The 23,778-nt window shown below is 39.1% G+C and overlaps 1 protein-coding gene across 4 annotated transcripts in view; it reads left to right on the top strand.

Annotated features, from left to right (window-relative positions):
• Window positions 1-240: 240 nt before the first annotated feature.
• The window catches only part of SEC24B (SEC24 homolog B, COPII component), an 87,673-nt gene continuing 64,135 nt past the window's right edge, over window positions 241-23,778 (top strand). For all 4 annotated transcript variants that reach the window (XM_028121286.2, XM_028121285.2, XM_028121284.2 and 1 more), the window contains exons 1-2: window positions 241-399; window positions 20,566-21,315. In XM_028121286.2, coding sequence (XP_027977087.1) covers window positions 273-399; window positions 20,566-21,315 — 877 coding nt within the window. In that variant the 5' untranslated portion in view covers window positions 241-272. The remainder of the gene's footprint in view (window positions 400-20,565; window positions 21,316-23,778) is intronic.

The following is a 23,778-nucleotide window of genomic DNA, read 5'->3' as shown; positions in this document are numbered from 1 at the left end:
GCCCGCGGTGCGAGGACCGACCCGAGGCTGGAACTCCGCACTCAGGGTTTGGGGCGCGCAGCACGGCCGAGCGGGGCGGGCCACGAGGCAGGGTCGCGGCACCCGCGCTAGGCTCCGCGGTGCGCAGCGCCGGCAGCCCGGCCGCGGTCCCGGGCGACTCCCTCGGTGACGCCGGGCGCGTTCCTTCCTCTTCCTTTCGCCTCTCGGGCCCCGCCTTCCCATCCCTCCGCCCACCTCCCCGAAGCGCAGCCGCCGCCGCCAGCCGCGCCGTCATGTCGGCCCCCGCCGAGTCCCCTCATCCGGCCGCCAGCGCCCGAATCCCGCCCAAGCTTGGCGGAGCCACCGCCTCAGGAGCCGCCGCGTCCGCAGGCCCGGGCCCGGCGCCGCACCAGCAAAACGGTGAGGCGGGCGGCCCCAGCGCAGCGCGCGGCCTAGCGCCGGCGGGGCAGCCTGCGCGGCCGCTCAGGGCCGACCGGACCCGGCCGGGCCGGACGGGGTGATGGGGCGGGGGGCTGCGGGCGGTAGGGGCGCGGGGCGGTGGCCGCGCAGGGGCCGGACTGTGTGTGGGGTGGGCGCGGGGTGCGGGGCCGGGGGGGAGGGGCGCCCTGGCGCGGGGGCGGGGGCCGACCTGGGAAAGCTGGGGCCGGGGCTGTTTACGTAATGTGACCCTAGGCCCGAAAGCGCCCGGGATTAGTACGGGAGGTAGAAAAGGAGGGGCCCAGGTCCGCTTTAAAAACCCTCCTAGCCCGCCTGAGCGCAGGCGAGTTGCCCCGAGCGACCCTTTGGCCGGCGAAAAGCCGAGGCCGCAGCGTGCGTGGTCTGGGGAAGCCTGGTGTAGCCATGGAGCTGCACGGTTTGTGCCCTTCCCGTCTCGGGAAAATTGCTTTGATTTCTGCGGCCCAGCGAGCACGCTGCCTTCAAGGGAACTTAAGTTAGCGCTCAAGTTTGTAGACAAAAGGGTGTAAATGTGCAACACAAGTGTAACCGTAACGCTGACCCACTTCGGCCGCGAGGTCTGCCCTTGGCTGCGGCGGCGGCTCCGCTAGCGTTTGGAGTTTGCTTGTCGTCTTGGAAAGGGAGTAGGTGTTAGACGGATTTAAACGAATACCTTTAGATCCGGGTGGCTTTTGCCCCAGCTTCACTTTCAGAAACACAGAAGCGTGCCAGAGTTGGCCCCGCTTTGACAGAAGAAAGGCCTTCATACAGGCAGCAGCTGGTGCAGCTTGAAAGCGGCTTTCATGCTGAGGTCGTAGGCTTTTAGTATGCAGGAGGTTCAAGTGAAAAATGATCGTTTCTAGGATATTTATTTCCTGAGCATTGGGCTCTGAATGTTTGTGGATGGGGCCGGAGAAGGGGGAACTCGCGTTATAAACTTGATAGTAGTTTAGAGGAGAACCCTCGAAAGTAATTACTTGAGAAAAATGCCCTGTATTTTGTAAGAGAACCAAACTACACTGGTACTTTTCAAACAGTTGTTGGACTGGCCTGTTTTATCCAGTTTGTTAATGAAAATTCATGGGCTGTATAAATGAGTTCAGCCAGTATGTAGTTTTTCAGCTGATGCTTTTCAAACATGAGTATCCTTTATCCTGAGACTCAGAAGTTGAATTTTTTTCGTAAAAGTGATGTCTTAGGCTTAATATCCTTTGGATCAGCCATCCTTGTCATTATTACATGCTTTACTTCCAGTGGTTGGTGTTTACTAGCGTGCAATGTGAACAGTATTGCAGGTTTGGTGTTCCTGTCCTGAACATACATAAGGGCATTTCTGAGCAGTTTTTATCCTTGTAAACTTGATACAAATTGTTGTTTTTGTTTTGTTTTTAAACAGTTTTGTGTGTGAAGGAACTAGCACATGTTTATTTAAGAAAAGTTTCCAAGTCTTTTGGAATATTGTAAACCCATGTTTTAACAGAGATCCAAGGATTGTCTTTTCTTGATTTTCTGGGTATACATTATTTTGTTAGTGCATGATTTTTAAAGTGGCAAATATTGCTCTTAGCCTTACAAATTTTGTGAAGGCTCAAGAAATGCCAAGATATTACAATGAGGATATTAAATCCGTAAGAATGTTAGAAGCCAAATATCGGGGATGGTGCTTTGTTTCTACTGTTTGTAATCATTACTTTAACATAGTTCATTTCAGCATTTTTTGCGTGTTTACCAATTGGGTACCTAAGATTAGCCTAGTAGAAAGCAGAATCCCTGCCTTCCTCCTAAATTCACCTTTATTTTGTTGACATGCGAGTTCGTTCTGACCTTGAGGGATTTCATGGGTCGGGATAGGAGGGCAAGACTGTCTTGAGGCAGGGTTACAGCATGAACAAAAGTCTCAAATTGTCAAAGTGCAACGCATGTTTAGAAACTAAGCTGTCAAGAGGCAAGAAGTGTGCTGGGTAATAGGGAGAACCCAAGGCATTGAAGCTGAAGGGAATGCTTAAAAAGGGGTCAGGTTGCAGAAAGGCCTTAAATGTCATTGCCAAGGAATCTGGAAATTAATAGAAAGAACGAGGCTAAGAGAGTAAATTTTACCAGTTCTCATCACAAGAAAAAAAAATCTATAACTATGTATGGTGACAGACAACTACACTTACTATTCTAGTGATCATTTTTGTAATTTATTCAAATATTGAATCATGTATACTGAAAACTAATGGAGCGTATGTCAGTTATACCTCAATTAAGAAAAAGGATGAAGTAGGGTCAATTTTTTTGTTGTTTTTGTAGAAGGAAATAGCTTAAGTAGAGAAGTAACAAGATCAAATCTGGTTTTGTTTTTATTTTGCTAATCTTAGAAAAAATAATTTTTGCTACATTGTGTTGGCATTTATAGATAAAGATTAAACCGTCCTTTGGGTTTTTGGTTTATTCTTTAGCCGTACATGAAATAGTTTGCCTTTTAATGTGTCTCTATGGAATTCCAGACATGGTGAAAAGAAACAGGTCAGAAGTGTGCGTATGAGACATTATGGGAAACAGAATTGTTAAACTGGAATGATAACTAGAGATCGCTTATTTTAGGGGTTATCCAACATTTTAAAAAACATTTATTTTTCCAAAAGAATAGTGGATAGAGCACTTGATGGAGAAATCAGAAAAAAGCAGAGCTGTTATGGTTAAATAGAGGTAGAGGTTCGGGTGTTTTTGGAGTGCAGTCTGAAAAACACCTGGTCTACTCCTCCAATTTTATAGATGAAGTCAAGATCCAGAAAGGTTAGGTGGGTATGTTTTTCACCAATTCCTCTGTAAACTTTGTGACGGTAGCAGTTTTGTCTCTCTTGTCACCACTGTATGTTCAGGTACTCATTAAACATTTGTTACACCAAGTCCAATTCAGTCTTCCTAATTCCAGGTCCAGTTCTCTATTAAGAGACTGTAGAAAGTCTTTTTAGAGACTTTGACATTTTTTTGCAAAGGGTAGGGAATAGGCAGAAAACTGAGACTTCATTATCACTTTTGTTTTCCAGGTTTAACTGCTCACATGCTTTACCCCACTCACTTGAAGATACAATTTGACTTGAGTCTGTGACATACTTCTCTTAAACTTCCTTTTGTGTACTTGTATTTCTGTACTTCAGTTTTTCACTGAGCAGCATATGGGCTTTTAGAATTATTTGTATTTCCATGTGAAGTGTTAGTTGAATATTCTTCACTTTTACTCTGCCTTTTGAGAGTCTCTCCAAAGCCCAGTCCTCAAAGAAGGGAAGATTGGGTGAAATAATATCCTGGTAATATGATGGTGTAATTTCAAAATTTTTCCCAGTTGACTTAATTTGAAAGATATTTTAAAAAGTTTTTTTGGAGGGAGGGCGCTCGGATTTAACAGTAAACCACTGCTGCTTAATTCTACTTTTAGGAAGCAAATGGTGCTCATTTTCAAATGAAATGTGTTTTCTTTCTTCCATGTGCCTTCTCCAGAAATGATTCTACTGGCAGTTCTATCATTTCAATCGTCAATAACGTGAGAAAGATGAGTTAGTAATGGGAATTTTGGGGATCCATTATGGAAGATGTAAACATACCATTCACTCAGTAGTACTATCTGGTCAGTTATAGGAAACCCTTCAGCTTTGAGAGCACATGCAAAATTTAAAAGGATAAAAATTGCCCCCGTGTGTCTGAGTAAGTTCCTTTTGATCAGAGCAGCGTCTGTGTCTCAGGTTCCTAGTCTCCTTTATACCTGAGCAGAAGCATCAGGCCCTCTGGTGAAGATACTGCCATGGTGTAATGTAACCGTCTGCATACATCATTTCCTTCTAAGCTGATTAATATTTTGAGAATCTTAAAAATCATGCCTCATATAAACAAGTGTCTCTTATCTGGGTTTAAATTTTATTTTTTGTTGCTGTGTGTATTGCATTAGTTATTTGCAGTGTCCTCCTCCCGCTCGACTCCTTCCCCCTGGTGTCTGAGATTATATCTGGGATAATTTTTGCAAACCCCATTCATTGCCACTGATTAGAGGATTTCATCTCACTTCCATTTCTCTAATGATCTGTTAAACCCTGAAGTGCTAGATGCCTAAAGACATTGAAATAGACCAGATTTTTGAGCCGGTCTTCAGTGGACTTTCTGAGAAACGAGAGCATCTCCACAGTCAGCCCTGCATGTGACAGCAGATCATGTTCTATTCAGAATTGTCAGAAGGTGTGGGCTAGTGAAAAGGTTGTCGGCTTTGATAAAGCTCCAGGTTTTGTCGAGGTAATTACTCAACATCTCTGAGCTTAAGGGGAGAATAATACCTTCCTTCTAGAGTTGAGAGAATTATATTAAATGAGTTATTTTTAAAGTACCTGGTGCTTAGCAAAGTGAGATACTTAGCAAATGAGAGTCCCCTACATTCCATCTCCTGCAGAACACCTGGATATAAATTCTTTAGGTGGCAGAGACTATCTCAGTTTTCCTCATCATATTCCCAGGGGCAGCAGGCAGGAGGCATTCAACAAAGTAAGTGAACTTGGCTTCATATTCACTATTGTTTTTGAAGACTGGCCCTTGAAAGGATCTGTGTATGGCCAGCTCTCCCTATCCTTTCCTGTATTTAAGGCTCAATCACTGTTTCCGTCTTTTTATTATTTTCTTCCACTGCCAGCCCTTCCTCCCTCCAACAGATCTACTCTTGGAAGGTTGCCTGTAATAGCCCATCTACCTCAGCTAGCTGGCTTCTGGGAAGGTGGATTTAATTGGTTTCAAGTTTTCTAAAATTGTATGCTGGAAGCTGCTTGTAATAGGAACCAAGGAAAAGCAGGATGAAGTAGGAGGTGAGAGGGAGTAGTAAGATGCCTCGCCTAAGCCAATGGCCAAGTCTTAACTTGCTTGTTTTTCCTAGTATTTCTGAGAAACCGGTATTGTGAAATGAGCTTTGGGACTTGCAATGCCTGGCTTCTTCACTACTTACCAGCTATTTGAAGCTGTATAAATTAGTGACCTTGCATGCCCCCATTTGTCTGTAAAACGATGATAGTGATACTTCACAGGATATTGTGAGAATTATGTAAGATTATGTAGAGGAAAGCAAAGTACCTGGCATGTAGTAGGTTCTCAACCGGTATCGGTTTTCTTTTGGTCCCTTTACTCTTAACACTCATTATTATGGCAGCCAAAGAGGAGAACTGATGGGCTTAATGCAGTGAGATTTCACCCAAATGGCCGCATAGGCTGTGTCTGTCTGTAGGCTCTGTCTGCCAGCAGTGACTGGGACAGTTACTTTTGTAGCTATTAGTCTTCCAGTAGAAAAGAATAATCCGGCGTATCCAGATGTGACTGGAATTCCCCCCCTTTTTTTTAAGATTTATTTATTTTAGAGAGAGAGCGCATGCAAGTTGGGGGGGGAGGGGCCAAGGGACAGGGAGAGAGAGAATCCTCAAGATGACTCCCCCCTGAGCACAGAGCCTGATGTGGGGGCTCCATCCCATGACCCTGAGATCATGACCTGAGCTGAAATCAAGAGTTGGACGCTCAACCGACCGAGCCACCCAGGTGCCCTAGGAATTCCTCATTTTTAAAATCACGAGGGCTTCTAATTACAGGTTTCTTTAGGGCTGTGGTGGTCATATATTTTTTATGCTTGTAAAAAATTTTTATTTTAGCAACATTATTGATACTTTGTTGTCAGGAGTCCTATATCCAAAATATTCAGAAATCAGTACTATGTATACTGATGACTGGATGGATACCAGCATTAATCCCACCAGAGCAGGATTCAGTAAGCCTGTAATGTGCCATTAGTCTTTTAGTTGCTGGATCATGAGGAGGTCTTGGAGGTCTGGGGCAAGGAACCAGCATTGTGGGGTATAACAGGGAAGCAGGGTCAGGGCTGTGTGACTATTTACTGGTGTCATTCTTTAACAAGAACGATTGCTAAAATGCATAGTGGCTGAATATTGACCTATTTCTTGGTAGTTCAGTGATGAATAAATTACGTTCTTATATCTGATACTGCCTCTCCACGTTAGTATGAATGTGTCCCTGTAGGATAGAGGAGCTTGTACTTTGCTGACCTTGATATTCTTTTTAAGATAATGAAAAAAAACCTTTAATCTGACTTTTAAAAAATATTGAAATGTGATTCAGGAAAAGACTAATGAAGGAAATATTCTTAATATTAAAAATGTTACTTCTCTGTCAGGGGAGAGGATGAGGAAACTCATTTATTTAAAGAGAGCTTATGATTAATTTTTTTTTATAAATGTATAGTGACTAGACATTCCACAAAATACCTTGTAAATTCGAATTTTCATGTCTGGCTTGTTTACAGCAAGAATAGATTAAATTTTCCTCTGGTGGGAATCTAGTCTCTGGAAGGAGATTATGTCCCTGAATGTAGAAACTTTTCGGAGATTGTATATAACCTGAGTTTTTCTGTTTTTCAATAATTTCTTGATGCTCTTTTTATGAGTCACTGAGTTCAGCCCTTTGGTGGATGCAGTAATTATATTACTTCATTGATTCTAAGACACTTTTTTTTCACATTTTTAGCTCTGAATTTGGGGGGCATCTTAGAATTGGTGAAATTTTAAAATTGATTTTACTGAAACTGTAGAAGTTATGGTATACTTACATGAAAACCTGCGACTGACAGCTGATGTGGTGAGCTGAGTACAACGGCCCCCTAATATGTTTCCATCTTAATCTTTGAAACCTCTGCAGCTACGATTAAGAATTAGGGATATTATCCTGGGTCTGGGTGGGCCTGATATAATCACAGCAGACCTGATTAGAGGGAATCAGGAGGAGACAGCCAGCAGAGAAAGTTACTGACCAGAGAAGCAGAGGTGGGAGTAATGTGCTTTGAAGATGGAGGAAAGGGCCATAAGCCAAGGAATACAGGTGGCCACCAGAAGCTGAAAAAAGCAAGGAAATGGATTTTCTTCTTAGAGCCTCAGAAGGAACCATCTCTGCCCATGACACTGACCTTAGCCCAATGAACTGATTCTGGGCTTCTGACCTCCAGAACTGTAAAATAATAAATTTGTGTTGTTTTAGGCCACTGAGTTTGTGGTAATTTGTTATAGTAGCAAGAGCTAATATACCTGGTAGGTTTAAAAAAGCAGCAGCATCAGAACACCTTAGATGTAATGAAAAACAGTATATTGTTACTTTCCTTTTGTTTCAAATGATGTTACTATACTTGAATTAATGTAGAGTAAAATGTGTAAAATGCCGCAGTAAAAAAATTCAGATCTGTATATTCTTGTACTAGAGTATAAATTGCTTTAAGTACTGGAAGCTCTTAAAGGTTTGTGTTCTTTCATTTTACTTATCATGTCATCCTTGTTGAGACATCATGATGAGGGAAATGCCTGATTCAGAAATATTTGGTGATTATTTACTAGGCTTCTTTTTTCCCCCCTCAAAATATAGGGATGTTTTCCATGAACCAGGCACTAAGCTAAGCTTTAGGAATATGATAGAGCTGAGAGCAAATTAGACTGGCTCTTCACTTACAGAGTTTGCAGTCAGACAATTAAAGTACCATGTGAAAAGTGCTATAATTGTGGTCCAAGATACAGTAGATGCAACATTAAGTAGGCATTCACTTGTAGGGTTAGCAGATGTTTTCTAGAAGAGCTGAACTGAGATCTGAAGAGTGAGTAAGAGTTGATCAGATGAAGGGGGAGGAGGGAATTTTTGAAGATTCTAGGTAGAGGGAAGAGCCTGTGTGAAGGGTCAGGGGTGAACAAACATGGCTTGAGAAAAATTTAGTATGGTCGGAATGTGTGTGGAACACTGATTCTCAGTCTCTTCATACTCATGGCTACCTTAGTGCTAAAATTTTAGTTGGTGGCATTCTTGAAGGAATTAAACTTTTTAAACACCTGTATTTTAAAAAAGCAAATTTCAGAAAAATAGCACATGTTTATTTGATCCCCTTCAGAAGCCTTTACAAGGCAACTCAGCTGTATTCTGCACTCACCAACCGCTTTGATGGCCTTTTGAGGTAAAGCTCTAGCATATACTCCTTCCTGATGTGCTGTGGCTTCTTTGCTCCCTTCCTACTAGGTCATCATTGTGTGTCACTTTGACCTAACGATAGGCACCTTTAGTTTAGCACAATTACATTTTATATACTGATTGAACTTCGGTAGACCCATGTGAATGACTTGTGGCGTAGCCGTATGTTAAGGCGCATCTGTTGAAAATCATTGTGAGGAGTGGTGAGCAGTAAAGTAGAAGAGGTAAGCAGGAGTCAGATCATGAAGGGCCTTTGCGTTCGTTTTCTCTTTGCTGCTGTAACAAATTTACCACAGATTGGTGGCTTAAAATAACATGAATTCATCATCTGTAGGTTAGAAGTCTGACAGGGCAGAAATCAAGGTGTCAGTAGGGCTGAATTCTCTCCTAGAGGCTGGGGGAGAGTATCCATGTCTTTGCCTTTTCCCACTTCTAGAGGCTGCCCACATTCCTTGATTCATGGTCACCTCTTTCTGTCTTCAAAGCCAGCAACCTCTGGCTTCATCTCTGAGGATCTTCTGTAGTCACGTCTCCCTGACTCTCTTCTGCCTTCCTCTTCTACCTTAAAAAGGACTCTTGTGATTACATTGAGCTCACCTGGATAATCGAGGCTTTTCTCCTGATTTTAAGGTCAGCTGATTGATGGCAGTCCTAGTACAAGCTGCAACCTCAACTCCCTTTGCCATGTAACGTATCATATTCACATGTTCTGTTGATTAGGACATGGACATTTAGTTGGGGGGAGGGATTATCGTGGCTCCCATTGCCTTACAGACTATGTTAAAGAATTTGGATTTTTTCTTGATGGCAAGAAAAACCATTAGAAAGCTTTAAACAAAGAAATAACATAACCAGATTTGCTTTTTAGGGAAATCACTCTGGTTATGTGTGGTGCAGTCATTTGTCTAAAATATAGTGTCATACAGGGGCGCCTGGGTGGCTCACTTGGTTAAGTGTCTGCCTTCGGCTCAGGTCATGATCTCAGGGTCCTGGGTCGAGCCCCGCATCACTGGACTCCCTGCTCAGTGAGTAGTCTACCTCCCTCTTCACACTCACCCGCCGCCCCCCCCCCGTCCTCGCTTGTGCACGTGCACTCTCTCTCAAATAAATAAATAAAATCTTTTAAAAAATTGTGTCGTACAATTTAGTAAGTCATTGCCAGCACTTTTTTCCATTGATGTTTTTTAAAACTTATTTTGCAATAATTTTAGATTTGCAGAAGTGATGCAAAGATAGTACAGAAAGTGCGTTGTTCACTCAGCTTCCTCTAAAGTATTACATCTTCTTATGTCTTACCATATTACAAAATCATGGTACATTTATCAAAACTAGGAAATTAACATTGCTGAAATACCATTAGCTAAACTATACCATTTCCACCATTTTTTTTCTGTTCCTGGATACAATCCAGGATATCCTGTTGCATTTAGTTGTCATGTCTCCTTAGTTTCCTCTGATCTGTGACAGTTTCTTAGTCTTTTTGTTTTTTAGGGCTTGACAGGACTGGTTAGTTATTTTGTAGACAGTTCTTCACTGTACTGATGCTTTCCCATGATTAGGCTGAGGTGGAGTCTTAAGAATTTAGGAATTTTTATGAATTTATGAATTTTTAGGAAGAATACCACAGAGGTGAAGTGCCCTTCTTATCATATCAGGGATTATATGTATCAACTTGTTTTATTACTCGTCATGTTAATCTCTTGAACACTCGATTGAGGGAATGTCTTAGCTCAGGCCTCTATGACAAAATGCCATTGACTGGGTAGCTTAAACCATAGACATATATTTTCTCAGTTTTCGAGATGAGAAGTCTGAGATCCGAGAGAGTCTGAGATCTGAGAGACGTCATGGTTGGGTTCTGATGAAGACCCTGTCCCTGGCTTGCAGATGACCACCTTCTTGTTGTGTGCTTGCACGGCTTTTTTGCATGCATGAGGAGAGAGTGATCTCTTCTCCTTCTTATGAGGATACTAATTCCATCATGAGGGGCCCACCCTTGTGACCTAATCTAAACCTAATTACTTCCTGAAGGCCCCACCTTAAAACTATCAAATTGGGGGATACAGCTTCAACATACGAATTTGGGAGGACATATTCAGTCTATAAATAGGGGCTGCCAAGTTCCTCCACTGCAAAATTAATATTTTTTTCCCCCACATTCAACAGGAAGGGAATTTAAGAATTAAGCTCCACCTTCGGGTGCCTGGGTGGCTCAGGTTGGTTAAGCGACTGCCTTTGGCTTGGGTCATGATCCTGGAGTCCCAGGATCGAGTCCCGCATTGGGCTCCCTGCTCAGCGGGGAGTCTGCTTCTCCCTCTGACCCTCACCCTTCTCGTGCTCTCTCTCTCTCTCAAATAAATATCTTTAAAAAAATAAATTAAGCTCCACCTTCTACAGTAAGGTGTATCAAATAATTTGTAGGTGTATTCTAAAATCATCACAGTAATTTATAAATATTCTTGGGGAGATACTTTACTATCCTGTTGCTTTTTAAAATTTCATCCGCTAATTTTAGCATTCCTCAGTGGCTTGCACCTGCAGTGATTTTTACTGTGGAATTCTAATGGTAATTTTCTCTTTCCCTCATTTACTCTACATATATCATTTGGAATTTTTCCATAAGGAAGACTTGCCCCTTTTTTTCCATTTTAAAGTGTTTTCAGTCATTTATATTGTGGGCTCATGAATATTATAATCTAGTACTATCATTTATATTTGTTGCTCAGATTGTTACAGTTTTGGCCATTGGCATCTCTTTCAGGTTGTCTCCTGTGTCTCTCTGGCACCACCCTTTTTTTCAACTGCTTCCCTACTTTCTGACGCTACAAGATACTCCAATTTTGTCCTTGCCCTATCCCAGCACTAGAATCAGTCCTTTGTCCGAGAAGCCCTGGTTCCTTTTGTTGGGGCATGGTATTTAGAAACTGAGAATTGGGCCCTGGATGTGGTCGTAGCTACAGGCGTATCACTGCTGCTAGGCTTTCCCAATAGACAGAGTTAGGAGATACATATGTATCTACTAAATTGTGTATGTAAACATCTCTGTAATTATATCTGCATCTATCTGTGTATATATATATTGCCTAAACATCCTTCAGTGAGGTTATCATACATGTAATACAGCTAGACTGATTTGTATATGTTTATTGCCATCCCTGTATCTTCTTTGGTGATTCTATTTTCAGACCTTTTACCAATTTTTTGGTTGGGTTGTCTATTTTTCTAACTGCTGAATTTTAAGAGTTCTTAATAAATTTTGGATACAAATGATTGGGCATGTGATTTGCAAATATTATCTCCTTGTCTGTAGCTTGTCTTATAGTTCTCTTGGTGGTTTTTCTGGAGCAAAAGTTTTTAATTTGATAAAGTCACTTTTCTCAGTATTTTCTGTTCTTAATCATGCCTACATATTCTTTATTTTCTCCTAGGAGTTTTTAAATTTTACTTTTAGATCTGTGATTCATTTTGACTTAAATTTTGCTTAAGACCTGAGACATGTGTTGAGGTTCATTTCTTGAATATGGACTATGGCAGTCGCATTTGTTGAAAATATTATCTTTTCTTCATTGAATTGGCTTGACATCTTTGTCAAAAATCAGTTGACTGTATTTTTGTGGCTCTATTTCCAGACTTTTTATTATGTTCTACATGTCTGTCCTTTCACTGGTACCATACTTTTTTGATTATTGTAGCAGATAAAGCAAGCCTTGTAATTAGGCAACAGGAGTCCTCCCACTGTGCTTTTTCAGAGTTTTTGTTTTTGTTTGAGATTTTAGTACCTTTGCCTTTCCATAGAAATTTTAGAATCAGCTTGTTGATATCTATAAAAGAGCCTATTGGTATTTGTATCGGGATTGCATCAAACTTACAGATCAAAACTGAGATAATTTATCTTGTTTTTACAGATTTTGTTTATTTATTTGACAGAGAGAGACACAGTAAGAGAGGGAACACAAGCAGAGGGAGTGGGAGAGGGAGAAGCAGGCTTCCCGCGGAGCAGGGAGCCCGATGCGGGGCTCGATCCCAGGACCCTGGGATCATGACCTGAGCGGAAGGCAGACGCTTAATGACTGAGCCACCCAGGCACCCCGAGATAATTTATATCTTAATACCAAATCTTTCAGTCCACAAATATGGTGTATCATTCCATTTATTTAAGGAAATCCTTGATTTCTTTCATCATGGTTTTGTAGTTTTCAGCATACGGATCCTTCACATATTTCATTAGATTTATTTATATTTTAAGTACTTTTTGGTGATATTATAAATAGTATTGTTTTTTTAAAAAATTGTAAATCCTGTTTGTTCATTATTGAGTTTGAGAAGTGCATTTGACTCTTACATACTGGCCTTCTATCTTGTGACTTTGATAAACTCACTTATTATTAGTTCCGGGCTTTTTCTTTTTCTTTCTTTATTTTCTTAATCCTGTCATTCTGTAAATATCGTTTTATTTCTTCTTTTCCAATCTGGATGCCGTTTATTTCTTTTTCTTGCCTTACTAAAGTAGCTAGTAAATCCTGAACATTGTTGAATAGGGGAATGGCTTTTATTTTTTTTTTTTTACTGTGAGTGCATGGTAGTGAAGAATATGGTAGTTACTAGTGTTGCTTGGTGTCATTGCTTCCGTTTATGCCACAGGACCAGCATGTTACCCGTCATTGCTATTGTGTCATTAGTACAAATGTCAACACAGTAAAGAAGGCAGATATTTTCATACACTATGAAAGTAGTTTTTACCTGTGGATCCCCCAGGAGTCTCCAGTATTAACCAGGGTTCTATGTACTACACTTTGAGAATTGCTTCTCTGTATCCGTACTGTATGAGTTTCCTAGGCTGGCTGTAACAACGTACTACAAACTGGTAGCCTAAAACAACAGAAATGTATTCTCCTCCGGTTCTGAAGACTAGAAGTGTGACATTAAGGTGTTTGGCAGGGCCTATTCTCTCTGTAAGGGAGAATCTTTTCCTTGCCTCTTCCAGCTTTTGGTTGGCTGTTGACATTCCCTGTATTTTGGCTGCATCACTCTGCTTTATCCTCTCATTGCCTTTTCTTCAATGTGTATGTCTTCTCTTTATGTGCATCTTATAAAGATACTTGTGATGACCTTTAGGACGCACTCAGATAATCTCAAGATCCTTAACTTAGTCATGTCTTCTGTCATAAAAGATAATACTCATCCTTTTCCATATAAAATCATTCTTACACGTTCTGGGGATTAGGATGTGGATGTATCTTTTGGGAGGCCACCGTTCAACCTACTACCCTTATTAGTTACATAAATGTTAGACTGCTTCATATTGTTCTGCAGGTTTCTTAAATTTTATTTTTCTTCAGTCTTCTCTGCTTTTTTTAATTGGATCATTTTACTTACTTATTATTAATTTTTAAGTAAGCTCTACACCCAACATGGTGCTTGAACTCATAACCCCAAGATCAAGAGTCGCATGCTCTACCGACTGAGCCAGCCAGGTGCCCCAAAGTTAGATCATTTTATTGGTTAGTCTTCAGGTTCATTAATTCTTTCTTCTGCCATACTGTTGAAGCCATCTAACATATTTATTTCAGCTTTATTTTGAATATTTTCATCTTCAAAATCGTTTTCATTTCTGTTTTGGTGTATCTGTTCGTTTACTGATGTTTTTTTTTTCAATTCTTTAAATATATTTTCTAATTTTGAACATATTTATAATAGCTGCTTTGAAGGCTTTGTCTGCTAAATTCAACTTTTGGGACCACTTTGAATCTGGTCTCTGCCTGCTTTTTTTTTACTGAGCATCTCAGTGTCTCTCCTTTGTCTGTACAGGTAAGCTGCCAGTTAAGGACTTGACCCAAAAATTGTAACTGACAGGAAATAACTTTCAGGAAAGTAAAATGAATGAACAGACAGACTTACCTACAAATATGTTTATCATCGTGTGGTTTAATGTTTTTGAAAAAAATGGAAAACAACCTAAATGGCGGTAAATAGAAAAGTGATTAAAATATGGTAAATCTGTATAATGGATATTATTCAGACATTTAAAAATCATGATGGAAAGATATTCAAATCAGGTTACATAAGCAAATCATTAAAAAATGCACCTTATAATTCTACTTTTGTTTAAATTAGTTAGATAAATCCAAGAAGAAATTACTGGGTAGCTATGCATCAGAATATTGATAGCAGTTTTCTCAGTTAATAAGATTATGGATGATTTTTATTTGATAATTTCCTGTACCTCTTTTTGCAGTGACTGTATGTATGTAACATTTGTAATAAGAGAAACACTTCTAGAGTTATTTTTCAAAAATTTGACCATCCACATATGTAACTAGTTTATCCTTTCCTGCACAGCCTTTGTCTCTCTCTATTTTAGAAGTATTAAAATACCAGTGGTCTTATATGCTGCAGAGCCATTTTGCTTTTTTTTTTTTTAAGATTTTATTTATTTGAGAGAGAGAGTGAGAGAGAGAGAGGGAGATTGAGAGAATGAGTCGGGGGAAGGATAGAGGGAAAAGCAGACTCCCTGCAGATCAGGGAGCCCGATGTAGGAGTCGATCCGAGGATCCTGGGATCATGACCTGAGCCAAAGGCCGACGCTTAACTGACTGAGCCACCCAGTCAAATTCAAGGGAAGTAGACAGATTTCACCCTTTAATAACACAGTATCAAAGAATTTGGGGACCATGTTTTAAAACTGCCACAGTTACTGAGGGAATTAGAGGAAATACAGGCAAATGAAACTGCTAATACTAAGAGCCATTTTGAATCCAAAAAAAGATACACATCTAAATTACCCCAGAAGGCCAGTTATTTTTCTTTTCTTTTCTTTGTTTTTTAAGAAATCAGCATTAACTAATGAATCATTGAACACTACATCAAAAACTAATGAGGTACTTATACAGTGGCTAACTGAACATAATAATAAAAAAAAATCAGCATTAATGAAATTTGGTAGTACCTCAAAATGCTTTTATAATTAATGTTTCTACTAATGTCCAACTTAAATGTTTAGGCCTAGCTTGAAAGCATTTCTTATATACCAATATTCTCCTTTCTGTGTTTGTATTTTTCTGTCTTATAGTTGTATTCAATAGGAATTTAGTGTAAGCTGCACATGTAATTTTAAATAGCAAAAAGAAGTAAAATCAATTTCAATTTATCCAGTTATCACAATATATAAAACATCATTTTAACATGTATTCAATATTTATAAAAATTACTGAGATATCTTACTTTTTTCATATTATTCTTTAAAATCCAGTGTGTATTTATACTTAAAGCACTTCTCAATTCAGATTAGCTCTATTCCAGTACGCAGTAGCCACGTGTCACTAGTGGCTGCCATATTGGATAGTGCAGGTCTATAGCACATGTATGTGATTCCAGGTGTTTTTACCTCTCGTGGTAGATCCAGTTTTCAGCCCTTAGTTGTTTTTTTTTCTTTCATTCTTTCCTAGTGTATCTGATTCAGTTTTTTTCTATATTTTACTTAAGCTTTACAGCTCTCAAATAATATATTCTAGGAAGGAACTTTTTCTAATAGAATAGGACAACTTACTGCACTGAGTGCATATATACACATATTATATTTAACTTATTTGAAGATAACATTTTCTTTTGTAAGACTTATTAAAACTATGAGATCTGGACTTTTAAGAATATAATGCATTTTTATGTTAGGTAAAGATGGATATTTTTCAGTTTTAGAATCTCGAATCTGAACCTTCTTTTTTTTTTAAAGATTTTATTTATTTATTTGTCAGAGAGTGAGAGAGAGCACACAAGCAGGGGGAGTGGCAGGCAGAGGGAGAAGCAGGCTCCCTGCTGAGCAAGGAGCTGGATGTGGGGCTCGATTCCAGGACCCTGGGATCATGACTTGAGCCTAACGCAGACACTTAACCAACTGAGCCACCCAGGCATCCCTGGATTCTGAACTTTTAAAATTAGTAATTAGTTGTTGCTTTCAGTTACTGTTGCTGGAAAACAAATTATTCCAAAACTTAATGGTTGAAAACAACCGTTTTATTATGCTCACAGATTCTGTTGATCAGGAATTTGCACAGGGCAGAACCAAGATGGCTTTTCTCTGTTCTGTGATGTCTAGGACCTCAGCTTGGAAGACTCAAAAAGTGTTTTGATGGCTGGAGTTTGGGATCTGGAAGGCTCATTTATTCACATGTCTGGCACCTGGGCTAGAATGACTCAAAAACTCGAACTTCAAACCTGAGTGCCTAAAGGTGAACTCTCCACGTGGTTTGACTTCCCCAGATGGTGGTAGCTGTGGAATAATTGGACTTCCTACATATCTAGCTGCTCAGGGATCCACATGCAAATGTTCCATCAAACAACATAGAAACTGAGTTGTCTCTGACCAAGCAGGGAAGTCACATAGCTTCGCTTCTGCCAGTCTTTTTTGGTGGAAGCTGTTATAAGGCTGCTCAAATTCAAGGGAAGTAGACAGATTTCACCCTTTAATAACACAGTATCAAAGAATTTGGGGACCATGTTTTAAAACTGCCACAGTTACTGAGGGAATTAGAGGAAATACAGGCAAATGAAACTGCTAATACTAACAAAATGTCCGTAATTTACAGATTGTTTTAAAAATAAAAGAGCTTAGGTTTATGTAACTTAATGTATTTGTAATATTTGCCAGGCTCGGTTTTAGTATATGCAAAAGAAATAAAACTTTAATATTAGTTTTGGTATTATACCATAATAAAGTTAGGAGGGTTATCTAATACATTTTCAAGTTGAAGAATATGTGTTTCTTGTTAGGTCACAGTAAGGCAAAATTTTTAAAAATATTTTACTTGTCCTAGATAGCATTTTCTTTTCATTTAAGCTGATTCTTATGTTTATTTTTTTTTTAAGTAGAGGCTTTTGAAAATTGATTTAAAATATTTGAAAGGAAATATTTTTCTTCCAAAGGAGTCTTGATTCATTTATCATTTTGACCAAGTTATTTTCATATACTTTTCATACACTTAGAACATTTAGATCTTGATATAGAATAAGGAATGGTGAGCATCGACCTATAATTAGCTATGCACACCTTCACATTCCCCCAAAGTAAGTACCTTCTTTGATGGACTGAGAAGTAAAAAGGTTCCTCTGGTGGGTAGTTCACTTCTGATAAATTTTAGCGTCTAGATACAACGTTCCTGTTAGTTTTAGAAGAATGACATTTGGGTAGCTTGGACATACTGATAATTATTTCCCTGTTTTCAGATCATGTAGCATGGATGAGCCACATTATTAAGTGGATAGATATTTAAATAGATTTATCTAATTCTGACTTGACTCTTCTCTTCACTGATAAAGTCTTACCAGTGTAGAGTTTTCTGAGACTGAAGAGTAGCAAACCATTTTTGTATATTTAAGGAAGGAAGTGGGGGAGAACATTTCCCTTTTTTTTTTTTTGACATGTTAATGAAAGATTCCTATCTACTCTTTCCCTTTTAAGTAAATAAATTCTTTCAGGTGAACTATGACCATATAAAATATCCTGTAAGAAAAGTAAATTATACACCCAGTAAAACAGTGTTACCGAGTTTGGGTTCTTTGTATACTTCTTGGAATTATAAAAGTATGGATGTTATTTTTTCCTAACAGTTTGATTATATAAGTTTTCTTTTTTCTGCCATAGAATATGTATTTATGTGACCAAAATTGAGATGCCACTACATTATTGAGTAGAAATTGAAAACAGAATAAGGAAAGATAAGCTCTATTCATAGATCTTTTATAACAAGTATTTTTATATTTTTATGTTTTCTATTTTTATACATTATTATAGCAAGGAATACAGTGGCACTTCCTTTGTATCAGTGAACTTGAAAAAGCTTGTGAATATTTTTTTTGTTATCCTTTCATTTGTGGTATGGCACAGATAACGATTTCCTTCCACAACATAGGAAAATTAGATTCTAGGATAAAGATTGCCCTTAGTTGGGAACAAGACTGGAATTCCATTGTTTGGAACGGTTGACCATTTTCTGGGCTAAGGAAAGCCAGCCAGACTTTAGTATAGTATGGGTGGCAGATCATTGTTTAAAAGCATGGATTTGGGGCGCCTGGGTGGCTCAGTTGGTTAAACCGCTGCCTTCAGTTCAGGTCATAATCCCAGGGTCCTGGGATCGAGCCCCACATCGGGCTCCCTGCTCATGCAGGAAGCCTGCTTCTCCCTCTGCCTGCTGCTCCCCCTGCTTGTGCTCTCTCCCTCTCTCCCTCTCTCCCTCTCTCCCTCTCTCTCTCTCTCTCTCTTGCTATCTCTGTGTGTCAGAAAAATAAATAAAATCTTTAAAAATAAATAAAGTAAAAGCATGGATTTGAGCCAAGTTACTTGATTTATCTTAGTCCTATTACTTCTAAGCATGTGACTGTATTAAAGGACTTCTGTGCCTTATTTACCTAATTTGTAAAGTGGGTATAATGATACCATTTACTTCAAGGGACAATGAGTGGTACATAATATAATATGTTAAATGATATTTATAATATTAACAAAAGTAATACTAAGATTAATGTTAATTTGAATGGTATTGATAAAAAATACATTCTGTGGCGATTGAAGAAAGGAATATATGTCAATGGAAGTTTTAAAAGCATTAGAGGAAAACAGTATATATTTATATAATATTAGAATAGGGAAGGCTCTTTATGATTTAAAAATGAACAAGGTCAAAAAATAGTAACCCGAGGGAAAATACGTGTAGTACATAGTAATAACATAAGGTTAAATTTCTTAATACACAAGAACATTTATAAGTCGTTATGGAAAGCACAACCCTGTGGGAAAAGGGCAAGACACTTAAGTAGCTAAGAAATATTTGGAAAAATTCTCAGCGTTACTCCCAGTACTACAACCTGAAATGTTTCTCCCTATCAGATTGGCAAAGATTGAAATGTTACTCAATGTTGGGAAGATGAGGCATTCCTAAGCATTATTCATAGGAGGTATGAATTGATAGACTTTTGAAGAGGTATTTGGCAGTAATTATCAATTTTAAAAGCACAAACCCTTTGAACTCCCAATTTCACTTCTAGGAACTTATCCTACAGATTCATCACAGAGGTTGACCTCATAAATATAAATTAGTTCACTCCCTGAAATAATCATCAAGGAGATTTAGTAAATAATGTTATATCTCTAATGAAATACTATGCAGATTTTTAGAAGAATAGTGAAGATTTATATATGCTAACAGAAGGTTATTCAGGACACATTAAGTAAAAGAAAAGCAGGCTGCTGAACTGTGTCATGAAGGATACACAAAAAGCCATTAAGTAATAGCTACATGTGGGAAGAAGTCTGTCAGCTACCAGGAAAAAAGGAGGAATTGTACTTTTTACTTTATATTCTTCATTGTTTGATTTTTTTTTTTTTTACAACAGGTATATTGTTACTTTTATAGTTTAAAAAAAGCTAATAAAAAAGGTTTGCACTTTGTACTGGGTATAGTAGTTATCTATTGTTGCATAATGAAATACCCCCAAATTTAGCGGCTTAAACAACAAATATTTAATCTCATAGTTTCTGAGGGACATGAACTTGGGAGCAGCCTCGCTGGGTGGTTCTGACTTTGGATGTCATGAGATTGTAGTCAAGCTGTCAGCTGGGGCTGTAGTTTTCTCAAGACTCTCCTGGGTATGCTTCCAACCTCACTGATGTGGTTCTTGGCAGCCCTCAGTTTCTCTTTGGCTCTTGGCCACAGAGTTCAGTTCCTTACCTCATGGATTTTTCCTTAGGGCTCTTCACAACTTGGCAGCTTTGTTCATACTGAGTGATCTAAGAGAGGGAAGCCAGCACCCAAGATTAGGCTAATCTTGAAAGTGATACATCATTACCTCTCTGGCATGCTATTGGTCATACAAATCAGTCTTGGTATATTGTGGGAGGGTGTGAATTCATACACAAGGGTATGAATATCAGGAAGTAGGGATCACTGGGGCCATCTTGGAGGCTAGCTACCACAGTGGGTCTATAACAGTATATATCTTTTGTGACAATTTGGGATTTTGGAGAAGTAAATTAATTAGGGCAACATTTGATGGGGAACTTTGCTTAAAAATTAGTTACCTCCTTGCCAATCTCGATAAGTGTTTGCTCTTCTTTTTCAGGTCCAGCACAGAGTCAAATGCAGGTTCCATCAGGGTATGGAGTGCATCCTCAAAACTATATTCCTCCCTCAGGACATTATCCTCAAGGACCTGGGAAAATGACCTCATTGCCATTGGATAGCCAATGTGGTGATTACTACTCTGGTCTCTATACGGTACCGACACAAAATGTGGTGACTTCTAATACAGCAAACCAACAACCAGGAGCACAGCATGTGTATGGCAGGGGTCTTCCTGCCCCTCATATTGTGGGATCCACTCCAGGATCTTTCCAGGGTGCCGCATCATCAACATCCCATTTGCATACGAGTGCCTCCCAGCCGTACTCCCCTTTTGTGAATCACTATAGTAGTCCAACCATGTACTCTGCCAACTCTTCTGTTGCTTCTCAGGGATTTCCGTCGACTTGTGGACACTATGCTATGTCAACTGTTTCTAATGCTGCGTACCCTAGTGTTTCGTATCCCTCTCTGCCTGCTGGTGATCCGTATGGGCAACAAATGTTTACCTCACAGAATGCTCCGACTGTCAGGCCGGTCAGAGATAATTCGTTTTCTGGTCACAGTACCGCCATCGGTCATCCGTCACCGCTTCCACCTCCTCCGTCACACCAGTACCACCAGCAGCAGAGTCTTTCAGGATGCAGCACTCTCTCGTGGTCAACTTCAGGCCTTCCGTCAACCCAAGATAATGTCGTCCGAAACCACACTGGCACCCTGGCTACAGCTGGCAGCAACCCAACAAATACTGGTAGGTTGAATGGAAAGTTCACCAGAGCATGGCTGAAAATCAGTGCATTTCCAATCAGGTTTTTATTTGCGTGAAGGTTTAAGATGATATTGCCTAATAGAAAAATTGGAAATTAGCTCACCTTTGCAGTTTATTTGCTTTTTTTATTGTGGTATTTTGCAACATCTCCCTGAGCCCTTCCCCTTCACCTATTCAGTTAGCCACCCAACCATCTGTCTTGCATAGTGTGTTCCTTGTCATGATGGGGATCTCAGTCAATATTTATTGATATATTTTATGCCTCTGCAGTAGTTGTCTTTAGTATGAGTATCTCAAGGGCAAAATAGGAGGGTCCATTTGGGTATATGCTTTGTTAGCATATACTTTCTTTTTCAACCTTGGGACAGTTCCTGTTCCAGCCAGAGCCCTACTCACTATAGAATGCCACACTGGTTTCTCTAAGTGAGCCCCTGTTAGTGATGCTCTCAGAAGATAATATATGTGTATATAATATGTAGGAATACATACTAAAGCTTATGTTTTCTCTTCCCAAATTGGTAAATTAGGATGAAGGCTGGGGAAGATGAAGAAAGATGCATGAAGAATAGTCTTGTAGTTAGTCTTTCTGACCTTCCTAAACCAAGATGTAGTTAAATTTATTAGTTTAAAAATTATGTAAGTTACGTAGTCATTTTAGTGTGGGGTTTCCATATCATATACTCATTTTAATTCAGCTCGTAAGCTTGAACTTCAACAAACACGCTCTTGAACTGCATGAAAACGTATGTAAAGAATGGGAACTGGTGAATCTGTGGTAGTTTTCTGAGTGATGTCTTCAAATTATATATCAGAATCCAAATAGCCATAAGTCAAGGATGCCATAGAAAAGTATCCTTTCCTGGACAGTTAGATTATTTAAAATTAAAATTATTTAAAATTATATCTGAACTGTATATTTGAGATCATCTGTTCTTTCACTGCAGTTATTTAGAAACCCTTTTGGCTGCAAGCAACTAATAGTGGTTTAAACCAAAAAGGTGGTATTTTTTTCACATAACAAGAAGTTTAGGTAGATGTAGTGGATCCAGATGTCCTCAGTGTCTTTTCTCTCCCTAGCATACCATCCTTAGCGTGTTGGTTTCTAGAAACAGGAGAACTTCTGTGCCTGTAGACATCAAATCCGAGTTAAAAACGGGAAGAAGGGAAAGGAAAAATGGGGTGGTGGCACTGACAGATTTTTGCCATAACCTATCATTTGCCATAGCTATTTTAAAGGACAATCCCTTATTTTAGGGAAGGTTAGAAAATGAATACTTAGCTTTATAGCCTTCGTGGCAGAGGCAGGCAAGAACGAAAGGGGTTGGCATTGCCTGGGTCTTGGGTGGATCAACTTGAAGCATCTGTCACAGTTCCCAAATCTGGCTGTGCACCAGAATCACATGCACAGATTGTAATCTTCAACTTTACTTGCTGAGCTAGAATAAAATCTCCAGGCTAGTCTTGGGAATCTGTATTTCTGACTTGATCTTATGATGCCTAGTAAAAATTCAAATTCTGTTTCTTTTTGTTATACAGATGAGGAAAGCTATCCAAGTTGGGTTGCCTGATTGTGGTCATTAATGTTACAAACCAAGTTTGTCCTGGAGCTCAGTTTCTTTGACTCTCAGCCTTCCCTTCTCAGAATCAGGACTTTCTGTCCCCTAGAAATTCTGTTTTCTTGCTTTCTTCTTTCAAGCAGTCTTTTTACAGATCAACTTATCCTAAGGTCCCTCTGACTTAAGGATTTTGTGACTTTCAGGACAAAAAAAAAAAAAAAAGAAATGCAGGTAATTCCTATCTTATTTCTGAGATGGGAATGGGATCCTGGATGGAACCAATTATACTGAGATGTAGGATCAGGGAAATAAGGGGCCACTTGGCTAATGAACAGAATACCTAATTGGGAAGTGCTATCCCTGAAAAAAAATATTGAATAAAGAATACAAATAATTACAAAATTACCTTCTTTTTGAATAACTAGTAATTAGTTCTTTATATAGAGAGATGGAGTATACTTCCATTCTTTTAATCCTAGTACTATACTGTGAAAGCCATAATAAGTATAATTTTAGAAATTAACTCATGTTAAATGGGGAGGGTTTGCCTTTAGATTGGTAAGTTACTTTTTAATTATAGTTCGGAGATTGACAGATATATCTCAGGTTAATCTGACACTTGTTTTTCACTATTTCAAAAGAAATAAAGAGGTTACTTTTAAAACCTACTTTAAAATGAAATATTACAGAAGTTCCCAAATTTTCTCAGTTGAATTGATGTGTATCAATATTATTTTTCATGGTGCCCCGTGCTACTTAGTAGTAATAGCTCGTAAGGTATTTGACAGATATCAGTGTTTTTTCTTAGAAATTTAAAACATCCCTTGGTAGTTTTTTATAATAAAAAATAACAAATATTACATAGAGTTCAAAGAAATAGATAAAATGG

Source organism: Eumetopias jubatus, unplaced genomic scaffold (genome assembly GCF_037043125.1).
Source record: "Eumetopias jubatus isolate StellerSeaLion01/CBP00866 unplaced genomic scaffold, mEumJub1_p1.0 scaffold_2, whole genome shotgun sequence".
NCBI lineage: Eukaryota > Metazoa > Chordata > Mammalia > Carnivora > Otariidae > Eumetopias > Eumetopias jubatus.
The sequence above is the reverse complement of the archived record's forward strand: the minus strand, read 5'-3'. Positions and strand labels throughout refer to the sequence as shown.